At 38.2% G+C, this 16990-nt stretch overlaps 1 protein-coding gene across 1 annotated transcript; it reads right to left on the bottom strand.

The window, feature by feature from the left end:
- Positions 1 to 8682: 8682 nt before the first annotated feature.
- Positions 8683 to 16177, bottom strand: LOC113037565 (uncharacterized). Its single transcript, XM_026194803.1, has 8 exons — positions 16157 to 16177; positions 15082 to 15141; positions 14815 to 14986; positions 11072 to 11236; positions 10890 to 10928; positions 10043 to 10138; positions 9922 to 9950; positions 8683 to 9622 (listed from the first exon to the last, which is right to left on the bottom strand). Exons 1-8 carry the CDS (start codon positions 16175 to 16177, stop codon positions 9545 to 9547), a joined length of 660 nt encoding a protein of 219 aa, XP_026050588.1. The 3' UTR covers positions 8683 to 9544.
- Between the last annotated feature and the right edge of the window lie 813 nt (positions 16178 to 16990).

Genomic DNA, 16990 nt, shown 5'->3' with positions numbered 1-16990 from the left:
AGTTTGGATCCCTCTATTCTTATGGATCTATGACAGAAGTATGAGCTCAAACTGACATAGCCTACCTTGTGCACAGAGAAAGCAAAAGCCAGATGTGTTTTGTATTCATACCATCAGTGTGCAGTTGGCGCATTGTGTGCTTAGTAGATGATGGCTTGTGTGTACTGTTTGATACGGAAACACCATTTTTACGAAGGTGTGAAGAGTTAATCTAGCTGTGTTTGCTTTTGCAAGAGAACTACAATTTTTGATTATTGGGTGACAGGTTTTCTTATTTGTGTGAAGAGTTTTGCAAAATTAGCCAATAGTTACAAAAAATGTGCTTAAGCAATCAGAAAAAACTGTATTATTAGAAAACAGGTTCATTATGATGTTTTCCTGCACACATAAAAAGAGATCAAGATTCAATCTCAGAATTTGATTTAACTGTTCACAATGAAACAGTAATACTGCAGCAGTGACTGCTGATAAGAGCACTAAATGAGATGTGTTAGTAGCTTGAGACCTGTTGGTTCCTCGTTGACCTCTAAAGTCTTTTATTTTTTGTTGATGTTGTTTTCTGAGAAGTGAAGCAGAAGTGCTTTGGTGAGAATGTGGGTACAGCAGCAGCAGAGCTCTGGAGGTTTCATGATGACCAGATGAACCTCTGACAGATGGTTAAGACACTGATGAGCGTGAGAATATACTATGTTGAGGTTTCACACATTTCGACATATATTAGATCATTTTATCTTGTTTTTAATGCTGTCTGAGTATAATTTCCAATCATATAACAGCTGAAATGTAAGGAGAGCCATTCATGCATTATTTAGAAAAGGGTTAGTACAAACAAAACTGTTCAAACCATTAATTAAATATTTAAAATTGAAGATGAAAGAACAGGAAGGATAACTGGAGAGAACATTAAATGCTTGCTGATACTGTGCTCTGAGGTCTCAGACAGGCCGCAAAAAATAAAATTAAAAAAACATACTATGTAATAAAACATCAGTTACTGTCACTGATGTCCTCTCCCAGCTCAATAACTAAGATAGAGCAGATATTTTCCATCATGAAAGATAAAATAGGGAATGTGCAGCACATGTCACCAGTGCTAAAGCATTTAGGAAAAAGATAAGATAAGATAACCTTTATTAGTCCCACGCGTGGGAAATTTGTTTTGTTACAGCAGTGGACAGTGCAAAGTTACATAGAAAAATTAGAAGAAAAAGAACCCACTGGGATGAGATATCAATAAGATACTGTGCAGAACTGTACATAGTAGAATAAAATAAAATAAAATAAAATAAAATACTACATACAATAGAATAAAATAGAATACAAATGCTAAATACAATTGAGTATAATACAACGATGCCAGGAAAGAGTACTGCACAAAAACAACCAACAAAACCCATTAAATGTATGGGTGGTCCCATTGAACCTTTTCTTTCCTGTCTCTTTTTTTGTATGTATTTTTTGTGAAGGGGAAGTGGTTTGGTGAGGATATGCAGAGCTGTGCAGGTTTAACCCTCTAATGCTGACCACATGCATATCATGCACTTCTTCTTTCTGTGAACTTCTCATGAAGACAGCTGGTGACAAATGTCTGTTTGCTGTTATTTTTTCTTGAATTTACTGTCCTTAAGAATTTAAGAAAAGAACCATAAAGTTTGGTGTACAATCAGCGATTAATCATAAATTTCCTAATGAAACTGGAAAAGAAAACAGTTTACTTATACTTCACACTTACTGCTTACTACTAAATGTCAGCCTAATGAAAAGTCTAACATTTACACAGTTCTGTTTTTAGTGCAAATTGCTCCAGAATTAAACAGTTGTAGGGAGATCACTACTGTGATAGTTTTTAATGTTAATCTTAGTGCAGTGTTTCATTAATGTATTTATATGAACATGCAGAATATTTTCATTTATCTAACACTGTCATATGTGAGTCTGAATATTTGCTGTCACCTGCTAACCATGCTGTTCCATCACATACTTTGTCTGTGCATAGACCAAAGTGTACTTTAACCCATACATTTATTTCACTATATTGACTCCAATAATCACAGGATATCATTGAAAGCACTGCTGCAGTGTTGGTGTATTTATAGCAAAAAGTTTAGCATGCATTAAAAAGCTCAGATTCTTCTTACTGTACCATGAAGGTGGAAAGCAGGTCAGCACGGCATAGTAAGACACATCACCAGAGCCCTGAAATACTAACTACTATTTAAGGATTCTGGTTAACACAAAGTAGGCATGTGCAATCAGACATGTTACTTTCACTAGTACACTATTTGTAACTTTGTGTTTTGTGTTGGTTTAGTTTTTTGTTTACTTGTTTTTATATTCTACTTAAAAACGGTTTTGTAAATGACCTAAATCGATTTAAGAAACCTTAAGGTGAATTTTAATGTAATAATATTCATCGTAATAATGTTCACCTTGTTCAAAGTAATCCACTGAATCTATGAGCACATGCAGTGGTATGAAAAAGTAATCCTGCAGTCTTTGTATTCTCAAGTAAACATAATCACATAACTTGATGTTTGACTAATCTATCTATCTATCTATCTATCTATCTATCTATCTATCTATCTATCTATCTATCTATCTATCTATCTATCTATCTATCTATCTATCTATCTATCTATCTATCTATCTATCTATCTATCTATCTAGTTAAAAAACTTAGCGTGAGTAACATCCTATTTCTTTGGGTAATTGATGGTGGAGTAGAGGTTGTTGGGATCAGGGGAAATTCCAGCAGGTGAAGAGGAAGCTTTCACAGTGCTGTAGGTCACAGTGTCACCATCATCATCATCATGATCACCACGGGACTTTAAGAAAATAATACAAAAATGTCTTAAAGACATAACCTGACAGGAGCTTTGAAAATGGTGAAGTTATTACTAACACCATCTGTATGAATATCAAATTCTTACCCTGGATTTATTCTTGGACTTCTTGGTGAAACTGATGGAGACGTAGGAAACACCATCATCAGCATCAGCCTGCACAGTGAATACAACACAATGACTGCTCAGTAATATGTGGATTTATAATGAGTCTGTTTCACATCTGTTTAAGTTCAGCATCAGGTCCTCATCACATCACAGTTTCTGCTCTTCTCTGTTGAAACTAACTTTGTACTGGGAGTAGTGTGTGATCTCACCATGTCCTGACTGGATCCTGGACCAGACTGAGTATCTGCAGGGTTTAAGCTCAGTCCCTGAAAAAATACAGTTTTATTTTTAAAATCTGCTCAGTGTAAACAACAAATTTAATCTAAAGAATATTTAATCAATGAATTAAATGTATTTCTCAGTCCTTGTTTCTTCCTTTGAACCTTTGAACCTTTATGTCACTGAACTTATCGTTGAAAATCATTTCACTAGCTGGGCCCACGCCCTCATTTTAGGTTTGACAGCGTTTTAGTGGTTTGGGGAAGGCCTCAAAGGGGACTGGCGGTGGCTGCCAGGGCTGGCAGATCCCAATGTACGAAACAGAAGTAAAGAAGTTAAAGAATTGAAAAGGGGAGGGACGGTGGGGCACGTAAATGAGAACGAGCAGCCTGTAGAACTGGGGGAACCCATATATATACATGAGAACCAGAAGGAACATGTTGGGAGGCATGGTCCCACTCCTGAAATTCCAATATTTAATCTCCAATTATAGGCTCAGTCTGGTATGAAACTATAGAGTTAATAGATGATGATATAGATGACATGGCTGAATTTGAACTCACCGTGTTGTTGCCACATTGTGTTTTGTTTTCTGAAAAGAGAAAAAAAGATGAGTTTACTTATGAGTCAACTTATCATAAACTTTAATCTGTGAATGTTTTCACCTTTAATTTTCTTCCATCTGATGATCACCACAACAATGATTAACAGTGTTACTAAACCCACAGGAATGATGATAAACTCTGACCAAACTGGAGAGATTATTAAACATGTTAAACATTGAATTTTTCCACACATAGTAAACTTGTTGTCTAAGAACCAGACAACCAAAAAGAGGGATTCAGTTTCTACCTCCTGATGTCTTTACTTCCTCTCTTGTTGTCCATATGTTTGTTATTTTCATGGCTACTTTAATTGTTGATGTTGTGGATTTTGTTGTCGATGATGTTTTTGACACTGACAGTAAGAAAAGACTTGAAAGTAAGTGAACAACAACAGAGAGGAAACAGTGGTGAGATGTTTAACAGTCTAACAAGTCTCATTTTTGATGATGCCTCATGTCTGAGGATATGTTCTCTTTATCTTCATACAGACACTCAACTGTGAGTCTACAGTGTTCATATGTCAACACAGAGCTGTTCAAGATGCTTTATCATTGTTCTCATGTACACACACTGGTGAAGATGGAGATATTGTAAGAGAAAAGCAACAATAGAAAAATGAACTTCATCACTGTGATCATAATTATTGTGGTGTTTCAGTTTGTTGTTCTAACAGGACAGTTTGAGCTGAAAACATTAAGATGTAAATACTCACTGTTACAGTTTTTCTCGATTGCTAAAACACATTTCTTGAAACTACGCCTCATATCCTCACAACAGTAAACACAAATCCATAACATCTCACTCAATTTCCCAAACATCCTATTTCCAGGTCAAAATGAAGCTCTACACCCAAAACTATTCACTCCTGCTGAAAAACCAAACTTTGCCCTCAGACATCAAACACAAGCCCTCAAAAACACACACACTACAACAGAGTTTTGCACACTGGTACAATTAATTCAAAACAATAGTTCCAAAACAAATAGGTTGCTTATGGTTCTCCCCTTCAAAACCCTTGTCACATGATAAACACAAAAGACGCAACCAATGTATGTACAGTGGCTCATTGTCATTCATGTACTATACAGTACAACACACACCAGAAACATTATCCCACCTCAGCATCTTGTCTTTGGTCTGGGTCAGGCCAGAGAATCTCATCCACATCACAGGCTATATTGGCCCCAGCCAGGCAGCGGGGGTAAAATCCTCTTGCATGCCTGATCCACCCCTGGCATGCATCTACTGATATGTCTAGGCAGGCCTCTTCCATGGCCTGAAGGAGGTGAACACGGACATAAGGTTCTCGGCCATACACTTTCCACCGCCATGCCGAAAATAACGCCTCTATCGGGTTTAGAAAGGGAGAGTATGCAGGCAGAAAGATATTAGAAAACCTTGGGTTATTGGTAAACCAGTCATGAACCAGAGCAGCGCGATGGAAGCTGACGTTATCCCACACAACAACGTAGTGAGGCTGCTCTGGCTGTGCTGGTTCCCTGTAGTCCAGCTGGAACATATGTTGTCTTAAACCATCAAGAAAAGCAAGGAGAAGCATAGTGTTATAGGGTCCTAGTACGGCATGGCGGTGGAGTACCCCTCGTTGGCTGATGGCTGCGCACATAGTGACATTCCCCCCACGCTGACCAGGGACATTTACAATAGCCCGATGGCCAATTATGTTCCTCCCCCTTTTCCTTCTTTTGGTCAGGTTAAAACCTGCCTCATCCACAAAGATTATTTCATGGGGAACAGGCCGTCCTTCAATCTCAAAGATTCTCTGCAAAACACATAACACAGTAGAGTCAATCGGTACCCTGAACCACAGTTCAAGAATGCTGAAATGGCAGCATAAACTGCCATGCTGTGATGGTACACAATACTTTATACAGTATCAAAACTCATACCTGAACATATTCCACACGTTGGTTTTTCACTCTGTCAGAGTTTCGTTCGAAAGGGACTCGGTATGCCTGTTTCATCCGGAATTGATTCTTTCGGTCAATTGTGGAGAGGTTGATGGCATTTATGCCTCGAAAAAGATGATCATCCTCAATCACTCTCCTTTGAATCTCTTGCAGGCGGATTACATTATTTGCAATTACCATGTTTACAAGTTCCCTCTCTTGCTCCTCCGACAAAAGCCTTAACCTGCCTCCACCAGGTGGTCGTCTCTGTGTCCTACAAAAATAGAAGCACTCATTACTGTAACTGTCACACATTCATTTTACAGGCAAATAATGGAAACATACTGAAACTCAAGACACATAAGTTCAGTAACTTAAACGTTACTGTACAAAGCAGTCTTACTGCAAGTACACCTACCTGTTTTCCTCCCTGAAGGTTCTGATGATGGAGGCAACAGTGAAGCGACTCAAATTTGGTTGTACTTGTTGCCCAGCCTCCCTCATAGTCATCCCATGGACAAGGACATGGTGAACTAAAGTGGCTCGAATTTCATCCGAGACTGACTGTCTTCTTGCCCTTGCTCTTCCCCTTCCTTGTCGCCGTCGTTCTCCACCTCCTTCACCACGCCCTCTTTCTCCACCACGTCCTCTTCCTTTGCATCTCTTTGGATCCATTGTTTCAAACCTGAATGAGCTGACTTTGGCCCTTTTATCTATCTATCGCAGGTTCTGATTGGTGTGTGCTAGATTTTGACTCCTAGTGTTTCCACCTGGTTAATTGTGTGCTAATTGAGCTCAAGCTATGCTGACTTAAGTTAACATTATTGCATGCTAGTGCTTTCTAAATGACTACATGGTGTAAGCACTGTAAAATGTAGGGATTTGTGTGTAGAGTTTTGCAGTAACAGTTCACCAAATTTGAGTCATGTGTCAAAGCAGGGAATAGTGTTTATAGTTCAGGGAAATGGGTGAGCTTTTTGAACAGTAGCGTTACGGTTTTGAAATTTTAGTTTAGAGGCCTGGTTATAGTGTTTAAGCAATCGAGAAAAACTGTAATAACAGACAGATGAATCATAAAGTCTGGACCTTCTTGTGATCCTGTTGCTGTTTTGAACTGTCTGCAGGTAAAACGACCAACATCCTGATCTGTGACCTTCTTTATAACCAGAGAACAGTTTGCAGAAACACTCAGTCTGTCTGATTCAGGTTTGGCTTCTTTAATCTGCCCAAACTCAAAGAGTGATACTGTGGTGCTTGAATCACTGAAGATCCAGGTAGTACTGTTACAGTTATGCTGACCTTGTATCACATTTTTACAAGGCAGAGTAACATCATGTCCACGTCCAGCAGTGACAGTTTGATGTTGCTCAGTTGTTCCTGTTGAGAAAAAGAGAGAGAGAGAGATGTGAAACATCAAATATGTTATGAATATGAGTGTTATGTTTATAATGTGACGTTTATTTTAAATACAACACAAGTTTCAACTTTAGTTTCCAAGAATCAGCTCAAGTCAAAAAGTTCATCATGACTGTCTCAGTTAAAGGAAGAATAAATAACACTTGTGATCATAATGCAGTTTGTTAATTGAATGTGTTTCTATGCACACTTACCTTTAAACTGAAGCATCAGCATCAGTAATGAAGACATTTGAATCCATGTGAATGCAGCCATCGTGCCTCTCTGTCTCTCTCAGTCTCTGTTCTTGCTCTCAGAGATGAATACAGCGTCAACTTCCTGCTCACTTCCTCATAGTGACATCACTCCTTTACTCTCCTCTTACTGAATCTGTATGATACAGATCTGAACTCATCTGTATCTGTCTCTCTGTCTTAATGTAGATATCAAATTTGCTGAATCCTTTTTAACATTTAATAACTTTTATACTTAATCTCTTTTGCAAACTCCCCTGTTTTTCCTTTAAAGGACTGTTCAACAGTTTAAAATGTCTTGATCATTAAAAGAACACAGGAAGTTAAATGTGTGAAGACTGTTAGATGAGGTGAGTGTTTACATTAACGCAGCTCTTCTGTACATTGTGTTTCTTATTAGAAAATAGGTTTATGATGATGTTTGTCTGCACACATGAAATAGGGTGAAGACTCAAATTATTTACACACTAGAATCTGAGTCTTAATGATTGCAATGAAACATGCTAACACTGCCACAGTGAGCGCTGTTAGCAGCTTGATAAGAACACAGATCAGATGTGTTAGTGGTCTGTGACCTGTTTGTTCCTCTTTGAACCTCTGAAGTCCATCATTCTGAGAAGTGAAGGGGAAGTGTTTGGTGAGAATGTGGGTACAACAGCAGCAGAGCTCTGGAGGTTTCATGATGACCAGATGAACCTCTGACAGATAAATGGTTAACACATCGATGAACGTGACACTAAACTGTCTTTAGGATTCACAGCAGTTTCTACACACAGCAGGTCCATATTATTTTTTTAATGTTGTGTAAGTATAATTCAGAAGAATAATATTAACAATGAAAGCAGATGTTTGCACATGTTTGGAAATGTTATAATACAAGTTCAGTACAAACAGAGCTGTTCGAACCAGCAGAGTAAAAGTTTAAATACTGAATATGAAAGAAGAGGAAGTCAAACTGGAGACAATAACAGACGGTAGATTGTACTGTGGTCTGTGGTGGAGGGATCAGGTGTGTGTGAGGTGTGAGATGGAGAGAGTTTAAAAACACACAAAGTTGTCCACAAACATATTTACATTTATTCTTATTATCGTGCAGCAAAAAAGCAAAAAGTTTTAATTTGGATCATTAGATCTGTTACTGTTATTAAATCCCATTAAAATTAACCTCAGGAATAAAAATAAAGTATGAAGACTAACAATCAAATAACACAAAATTTAAACAGCAATGAATAAGCTGTCATTTTTAACTCAGTGGGTAACCTTTAATAAAAATCATCAACAGCAAATTTAAACAAACAAAAGATTCAGTTTATCATAATTAAATAAAGGATAAATAATTGTTGTACGGTATTTTACTTGTTAGATAAATCTAAATGTACATGAAAAAGTTTTTAGCTAAATATGAGATAAAATCAAAATGTAATTTTTGTTTCCTTTATTTAAACCTGTCTTGTCCAACAGCATTCACAATCAGAAACATGATCTGAATGCTCTGTTGTACCAACACATTTGCTTGCCAGGAGCTATATGAATTTTGTATAGGTTTCTTATCTTAGTCTTTCTTTTTATTCTACTTGATTTATTCATTTTCATTGTTATTCACATTAACTTATGTGTAATTGATCAATACCAGAGCTGACAGGTAGGGAGAGGTAAGAATGGGTAGAGAGGAGAAAGGGAAAAAAGAAAAACAGAGAAAAATTGAGAGAAGACAAAACCAAAAGGACACAGCACACATAGCTCAACTCAGCAGATCACCACCTGTTGCACCTGTAAGAAAAACATACAAAAAACAAACAGCACCTCAGAAAAATGCACAATCTTGCATGTCTGTGTTTATATGAAAGAGAAACACATAGTTTAGTTGGGCCCTCCACCCCAAGACTACTGCAGACCCAAGCCCACACGTCCAGATGACAACCGTGTGCTGACACAAGTAGAAGGAGAAACGAATGACAAGGGAGGCCCAGAAAGAGCTCCCATGGTGAACGTTTAAGAGCCAGAACCATCCAAGCATGAGCTCAGGACTGTTCTCATGGGCAATGACCAGAAGGGAGTGGAAGGGAGGAGCAACCCTCACCTTCTATAACCATGTCCCACAGTGGTCAAGGCTCAGCAAGTCTCAGACAAAGACCCAGTCACACACACAGACACACAGTGTTTTCAACAGCAATGGGCTAATTTATGTGATGAGATGATGTTTGAGTTGTTGATCAGTGGAGTCTGACAGAAGCAGAAGAGTCTCCAATATTTTCATAGTTCACTCCATCTTCACCCTCATCATTATGCTCCTGTGGAAAACAACACAACACACTTTAGATTCTCTCTGATATTGTCACGTCTGATGAGGCAGATGGCCTGAAGAGGAGAGAACGTGGACCCAAATGCAGACACAGAGATGCAGGAGAATGTTTAACAAAAAGCGAGCCTTTATTGTGGCCTGCAAAAAACACCAAAACAAAAGGCGATCAGAGACTGTGAAAAACTAACTAAAACCTCTTTGTTTAGCAACCGTGTCAAACAGGAACAGACACCACAAAGAGATTTTGCTGTATAGAGTTAGAGAGGACTATTGAGTGTTCAAACTCACAGTGGTTTTCTCCATCTGTGTTTTGCTTCCTGATAAGAAAAAATTAAAAAAAAAAGAGTACAGTAAACAGTTAAACTCAAAGCTTTTTATGTGTAAAAGTTTCATCTGTGAATTTTCTCACCGTTACATTTTATCCACATGTTGACTGTAACAGCAGATATTAAGAGAGCTGCTAAACCCACAGACACGATGATGCATCTCAGCAAATACAGAAAATCTGAAAAGACAGAAACAATTTTGGTTTTAACTTTTCATTCTTTGCAAAATTCAAATGTTTTCAAATTAGATAAATACATTCAGTCTTGAAAGACGCAGTGATGGTGACGGTTTTAGTTTCTGTCATGGTCTTGAGTTTTCAACCTTACATGTTTTTTTTTTTGTTTTCGACATTCAGGTTCTGTTTGTTATCAAATGACTTAGTATAAAATAATATTTTGACTTTTGTTGAGTTTGTCTTCAAACTAAAGTATAAAGATTTACAAATAAATTCTGGGTTTTGTGACCATCATTCTCCTCCTCCCTCCTGGGTTTTGTGAGACATAGTGATCCCACGAGTTATATTGTCTGCAGCCCTTTATGAGGGACAGTTTAGTCACAAAAGCTGCAGAGGCATCGTGGTCTATGCAAAACACTATTAGAAGAAGAGCATGTCAGTCTGGCTTTGAAACACTGACGACCTTCAGCTTGACATTTAGATTTATTTTCATGGCACAGGCTTATAGAAGTAAATAAAATTGTGGGTGGAACACTTTTGTTGCAAAGGTGCATATTAACAGATGGCAATAAAAAACACAATAAAAATAATTGTTTTAGATATTTGCAAAACAGAGCAAATTTCTGTCAGTTGAATAATAATAATAAAAAACAGGTTACAATTTTACAATTTCAGCAGCCTGGTAACAGTTGGAAATTTGTTTTTTTACATTTTCCTGGTGTGACAGAGGATTCATTTATAGATTTTCAGTTACCTGGAGCGGGTTGCTGTTTGGTTTGGTGAGTGTCTATATCTGAATAATAGAAAATTTCCACACAGAGACAACAGTTAATATTCTAACTTTGGATTCCAGTAAACCACAGATGAACTGGAAGGATTATTAAATCATGTAAAACATCACACTGAATTTCTGCACACACACAGTGAAGGCCTGACCTTGATTGATTGTTGCTAGTGTCTCCTCTGATCTCTTTATTTCTTCTCTTGTTGTCCATATGTTTGCGATTTTTAATGTTACTGTTGATGCTATGGATTTTGTTGTCGGTAATGTTCTTGTGGTGAACTTCACTGTTGTTGATTTTGTCATTTTCACATCTTCATCTAAAGAAATACAATAACAACATTAAAGACACTGACAGTAAGAAAAGACTTGAAAGTAAGTTAACAACAACAGAGAGGGAACAGTGGTGAGCAGTGATGGGAATAACGGCGTTACAACTAACGGCGTTACAACTAACGGCGTTACTTTTTTCAGTAACGAGTTATCTAACTAATTACTATTTCTATCGTTACAACGCAATAACCGTTACTAACAAGAAAATGCGGTGCGGTTGCGTTACTATTTTTCAACAAACAGACGGATGAAGCTGTCTTCAGTTTACCGCATCTTATATCAGTTGCACTGAAGTAGCTGTAAGTAATCTGGGCACTACAGCTTTAAGCAGCTGCGCACGCTCCCGCGGACGGCAATCGCTTTCTGCCCGACAATCACTTTCTGGTGGTGATGGTAAATTTGATTCTTTTTACTGAATCAAGTTTTAATGAGTCACTCATCAAAGTGAATCGGGTTTTTTGAGTCATTTGAGTCACTGAGTCAGTTGACCAGAGAGTGCAAAAAATTTATATTTTCACTCAAACTTAATTTGTTTCTCTTTTCATGTATATTCTACTGCTAAGATGACGTCACTTCCGGTTTTGGGCAGGACATCCTCCGGAGGCCGCATTTGAAGGCCGATTACGTCACAGCCAGGCGACGAAAGCTGTCCCAATTCGTCGACTCCTTCAATTGCGGCCGACAAATGCGTCCTTCATTTCCCCGAATTTGAAGGATGGGTTGGGAGTGTCCTTCGTGGCCGTATGTCTGTGAAGGTTCTCAGTCATCCAGGTCATCGTAGTCAAAGGAGCTTGCAAAGAAAAGCGTCTGGATTTCTTTAAGTTGCTTGAAGTTGCTTGGCCCACCATATCCCAGAATTCATAGTGCGGCCCAGCCAAATTTCAGCTGCCAACAATGGCGGCTGCTATTAAGTTTTAAAATTAGTCTTATTAATCTTTCTGGGTCACAAAATAAACTTTTAAAATATTTTCAGGCGAGAAAGTAGCTGTGTAAATTACAAATATCTGCTTGGTTTACCAAGACATCGTATATTTGCAAAAGTGTGCCAACGTTTTCGGAGACGTCTGTTACCCACCTGCTCGATAGCAAGCCGGGGGGTTCAGTGGTCACTCCAGCCGGCGAGAGCAGCGGACTCCTGGCTTCATTGTTTTCAGACCCCCGCTTTTTTGCTACTCAGGTTAAACATGATAAATAAGTCACTCAGATAACTTAAAAATGTAATTGTTTGCCTTTTTTCGGTGTTTTATATGTTCCGGAGTAAATTGGTTTGGCTGAGATCAAAGTTATTAGATTATTAGATTAAATACAACTTTATTAATCCATCGGGTGGGTTCCTCTGGGTGGGTTCCTCTGGGATTTTCACACAGCTGAATAAACGTTAAACAGAAAATTGATTTAACAGAAGTGTGAGACGGTCGAGAGTTTACACCAGTGTCCTGTTATATTTTAGATAGCAAGGAGCAGACGGCCGAGTTTATTAAACTCCACCGACACAGCGGTGACGCAAGTCTGAAGGCTAGACCGTCCCATTTCACAGCCTCGCACTTCCGGCCTTCTCGGTCTTCAAAGGCCCACGTAGACCGCGAAGGCCAGGTCCTCCGAAGGATGCAGCCGACGTTTTGGGACACAGCTAGCGATTCGTTCGCGCTATGATTCGTTCGCACTATGATTCAGCACAGGAAGGGAGGGGGTTAGTGAGTCCTGAGTGATTCGCTTACGCTACGATTCGGCACAGGAGGGAAGGGGTGATTAGCTCAAATGTGCTGTTAGCATGTTAGCAGAGCGATGCTACTGTGAACCGAGGACCTATTGTCTTCATGTGAGCTTCTACTCAGGGTTTTTTCTTCTAGTCCAGAGCAGAATTTTTTTTGTTAAGATACTGGATGTTGTGTTTTTCTCCACAATTTTAATTATAAGTTAGATATATTTCTACTAATGAAATTAGTTTGCTAACAGCAACAGGGATGAGTCAGTGAGTCAGTTGGGCTTGTGAATCATGATTCATGAATCAGTAAAGTGATTCTCGAGTATTGAACGATTCGTTCATGATTCGCGCATTCACTACTTTCTGGCACAACACCTGTTGCTAACGGGCAAAACAATCGCATGAGTGCTGCTGTTTCACTGAGGAAGAATAAAGTAGTCGTGATAAGCCAATCACATGACTACTTCAAGATGACAAAGCAACAAGGTGATATATACCAGTTTTTAAATTGTGCTGATAGGCCACGTAAAACCAGAGTCATGATTAACAATATATACAAGGCGTTTTTTCCTCAATAGTTTGGTCACGTTTACTGTTTAAGGACAGCGCTAGAAAGCACTCTCTGGTTATGACCAAAAAAACCCCAAAACAAAACAAAACAAAAAACAAACGTTTTAGAAGTGACGGCAAGAGAGAGGGAGAGAGAGAGGGAAAGACAGACAGCAGAAAAAGAGAGAGAGAGAGTTTTGAGTGAGAGATTTGTGACGTTTAGTGTGTTTGTAGTGTGTTGTGTCGTCTTGTGTAGTTAGTCTGTAGTGTTGTGGATAGTTTTGTGTTGTGTGTCAGAACAATGAGGCCACTGCTGTCTCCAGGTAGAGAACAGGATTGATACACCTGCTGCCGTCAGACCTGCAGGTATCAGGCTGTGATGTTCTCCTTTATAATGGACAGAAATTTTTGGAGTGGCACAAATCATTTGTGTGACATCTTATTGACTGCAGAACAGCTGATTGTTCTGTAAATAGTTTTAAATGGTTATTTAAAAAAGGGGTAAAAGCTAAATGGCTGCAAATAACTTGTTGTTTGCAAAACTTGTGCATAGGATTTTAAAATTGACAATTTATATTTTAATTAAATTTATGAAATATGATTCATTAAACATGTTTGTGGTTGTTACAGTAAAAATATAACTTCTACTCTACTCTGATTTTTTTTATTTTCTGATTTTAGATCAATTGTGTTAATACAGTATGTCAAAATTAAAACACAACTGTAAATTCCGACACATGAGGTTGTGCTGAAAAGAATGATACAAAACAAAGCAAACTAAACAGTTTTTAAAGGTGAAATGTAGAGGGAAAATCAAAAGTAGTTAAAAATGGCCAATTATAAGCTGGACCTCAGAGGGTTAACTTTTTTTTTTTTTAAGTAATGCAATAGTTACTTTTCAAGTAATTGATTACTTTTAGAATCTTGTAACTCAGTTACTTTTTTGAAGAAGTAACTAGTAACTATAACTAATTACTTTTTCAAAGTAACTTGACCAACACTGGTGGTGAGATGTTTAACAGTCTAACAAGTCTCATTTTTGATGATGCCTCATGTCTGAGGATATGTTCTCTTTATCTTCATACAGACACTCAACTGTGAGTCTACAGTGTTCATATGTCAACACAGAGCTGTTCAAGATGTTTTATCATTGTTCTCATGTACACACACTGGTGAAGATGGAGATATTGTAAGAGAAAAGCAACAATAGAAAAATGAACTTCATCACTGTGATCATAATTATTGTGGTGTTTCAGTTTGTTGTTCTAACAGGACAGTTTGAGCTGAAAACATTAAGATGTAAATACTCACTGTTAATAACAGACAGATGAATCTCAGAGTCTGGACCTTCTTGCTGTGCTGTTGCTGTTTTGTACTGTCTGCAGATGTAACGACCAACATCCTGATCTGTGACCTTCTTTATAACCAGAGAACAGTTTGCAGAAAGACTCAGTCTGTCTGATTCAGGTTTGGCTTCCTTAATCTGCCCAAATCCAAAGAGTGATACTGCACTGCTTGAATCACTGAAGAGCCAGAAAGTACTGTTACAGTTATGCTGACCTTGTATCAGATTTTTACAAGGCAGAGTAACATCATGTCCACGTCCAGCTGTGACAGTTTGATGTTGCTCAGTTGTTCCTGTTGTGAGAAAGAGAGAGAAATGTGAAACATCAAATATGTTATGAATATGAGTGTTATGTTTATAACGTGAAGTTTATTTTAAATACAACACAAGTTTAAGATTCAACTTTCGTTTCCAAGAGTCAGATAAAGTCAAAAAGTTAATCATGACTGTCTCAGTTAAAGGAAGAATAAATAACACCTGTGATAATAATGCAGTTTATTAATTGAATGTGTTTCTATGCACACTTACCTTTAAACTGAAGCATCAGTATCAGTAATGAAGACATTTGAATCCATGTGAATGCAGCCATCGTGCTTCTCTGTCTCTCTCAGTCTCTGTTCTTGCTCTCAGAGACGAACACAGCATCAACTTCCTGCTCCCTTCCTCATAGTGACATCACTCCTTTTGTTTTCCCATGTCTAAATTATTTCAGTTTTTAGCTTTTGTGTTTCCTTACCTACCCCCTTTCTCTTAAAGTTTTTCACTAATTTCATATCTACATTTTTTTGACTTTAATATTCAGTGTAATTTGCAGACTCCCGTGTCACCTTTTCCGGGGGCTCTGCATCAGTAGAAAATAATCAATAACAGAATAGAGGAAGTTAAAGGTGTGAAGACTGTTAGATGAGGTAAGTGTTGACATTAATGCAGCTCTTCTGTACATTTGGTTTATTATTAGAAAACAGTTTCCATGGTGATGTGTGTCTGCATACATGAATCAGGTGAAGGTTCAACTTCTTTACACACCATGATTTTACCTTTAATGCTCACAGTTAAACATGAAGATACTGGTGCAGTCACCACTGTTAGCAGCTGCTAACAGTGGTGACTGCACCAGTCACAAGGACACAGATGAGAGGTGTTAGTGGTCAGATACCTGTTATTTCTAATTTTTCTCAGTAGTTAAGAGGAAGTGTTTCAGTGAGAATGTGGGTTCAACAGCAACAGTGCTCGAAAAGTTTCATGATGACCTGATGATCTTCTGACACATCTACAAGTGTGCGACTCAACTGTCTTTAAGATTCACACCTTCTTCACCACATAGCTCATCCTTTAATCCGATTTTTTTATGCCATATGGGTGTAATTTGAAATTGTATAGTACCTAGTATCACAGGAGATATATTTATGTGTTTTTTAGAAAAGACTGTTTAGAATTCAGTTCAAAAGGAGCTGTTTAAATTAGCAGGGTAAAGATTTAATACTGAAGATTAAAGAACATGAAATTAAGCTGAAGACAATAATAGTGTTTTGTACTGTGGTCTGAGGTTCATGGATCACATGTGTGAGATACCAGAGAGAAAGAAAGAGCCAAAAAAGATACAGTAAAATCTATCAGAAATACTTTTAACTATTTTTGATTTAGTTTTATTGTCATACCCCCAAAAACAGAAAAATAGTTACAGATAACATTAAAGTTATAATATAGACCATAACATCAGTTACTGCAGCTCAACAAGAAAGACCAGAGATAAAAATGAGAAATAAAGACTAGCAATCAACTACAAAAGAAGAAATGTAAACAGCAGTGATGAACATGTTTTTCTCTCTCAGTGTTTTACCTTTTATTGGGCGATTGTGGCTCAAGAGTTGGGAGGTCACCTAATCGGAAGGTTGCCGGTTCGAGCCCCGGCTTGGACAGTCTTGGTTGTTGTGTCCTTGGGCAAGACACTTCACCCGTTGCCTACTGGTGGTGGTCAGAGGGCCCGGTGGCGCCAGTGTCCGGCAGCCTCGCCTCTGTCAGTGCGCCCCATGGTGGCTGTGGCTACAATGTAGCTTGCCATCACCAGTGTGTGTGTGAATGGGTGGATGACTGGATATGTAAAGCGCGCTGGGGTCCTTAGGGACTAGAAAAGCGTTATAT

This window comes from Astatotilapia calliptera, chromosome 15 (assembly GCF_900246225.1).
Source record: "Astatotilapia calliptera chromosome 15, fAstCal1.2, whole genome shotgun sequence".
Classification (NCBI taxonomy): Eukaryota; Metazoa; Chordata; class Actinopteri; order Cichliformes; family Cichlidae; genus Astatotilapia; species Astatotilapia calliptera.
The sequence above is the reverse complement of the archived record's forward strand: the minus strand, read 5'-3'. Positions and strand labels throughout refer to the sequence as shown.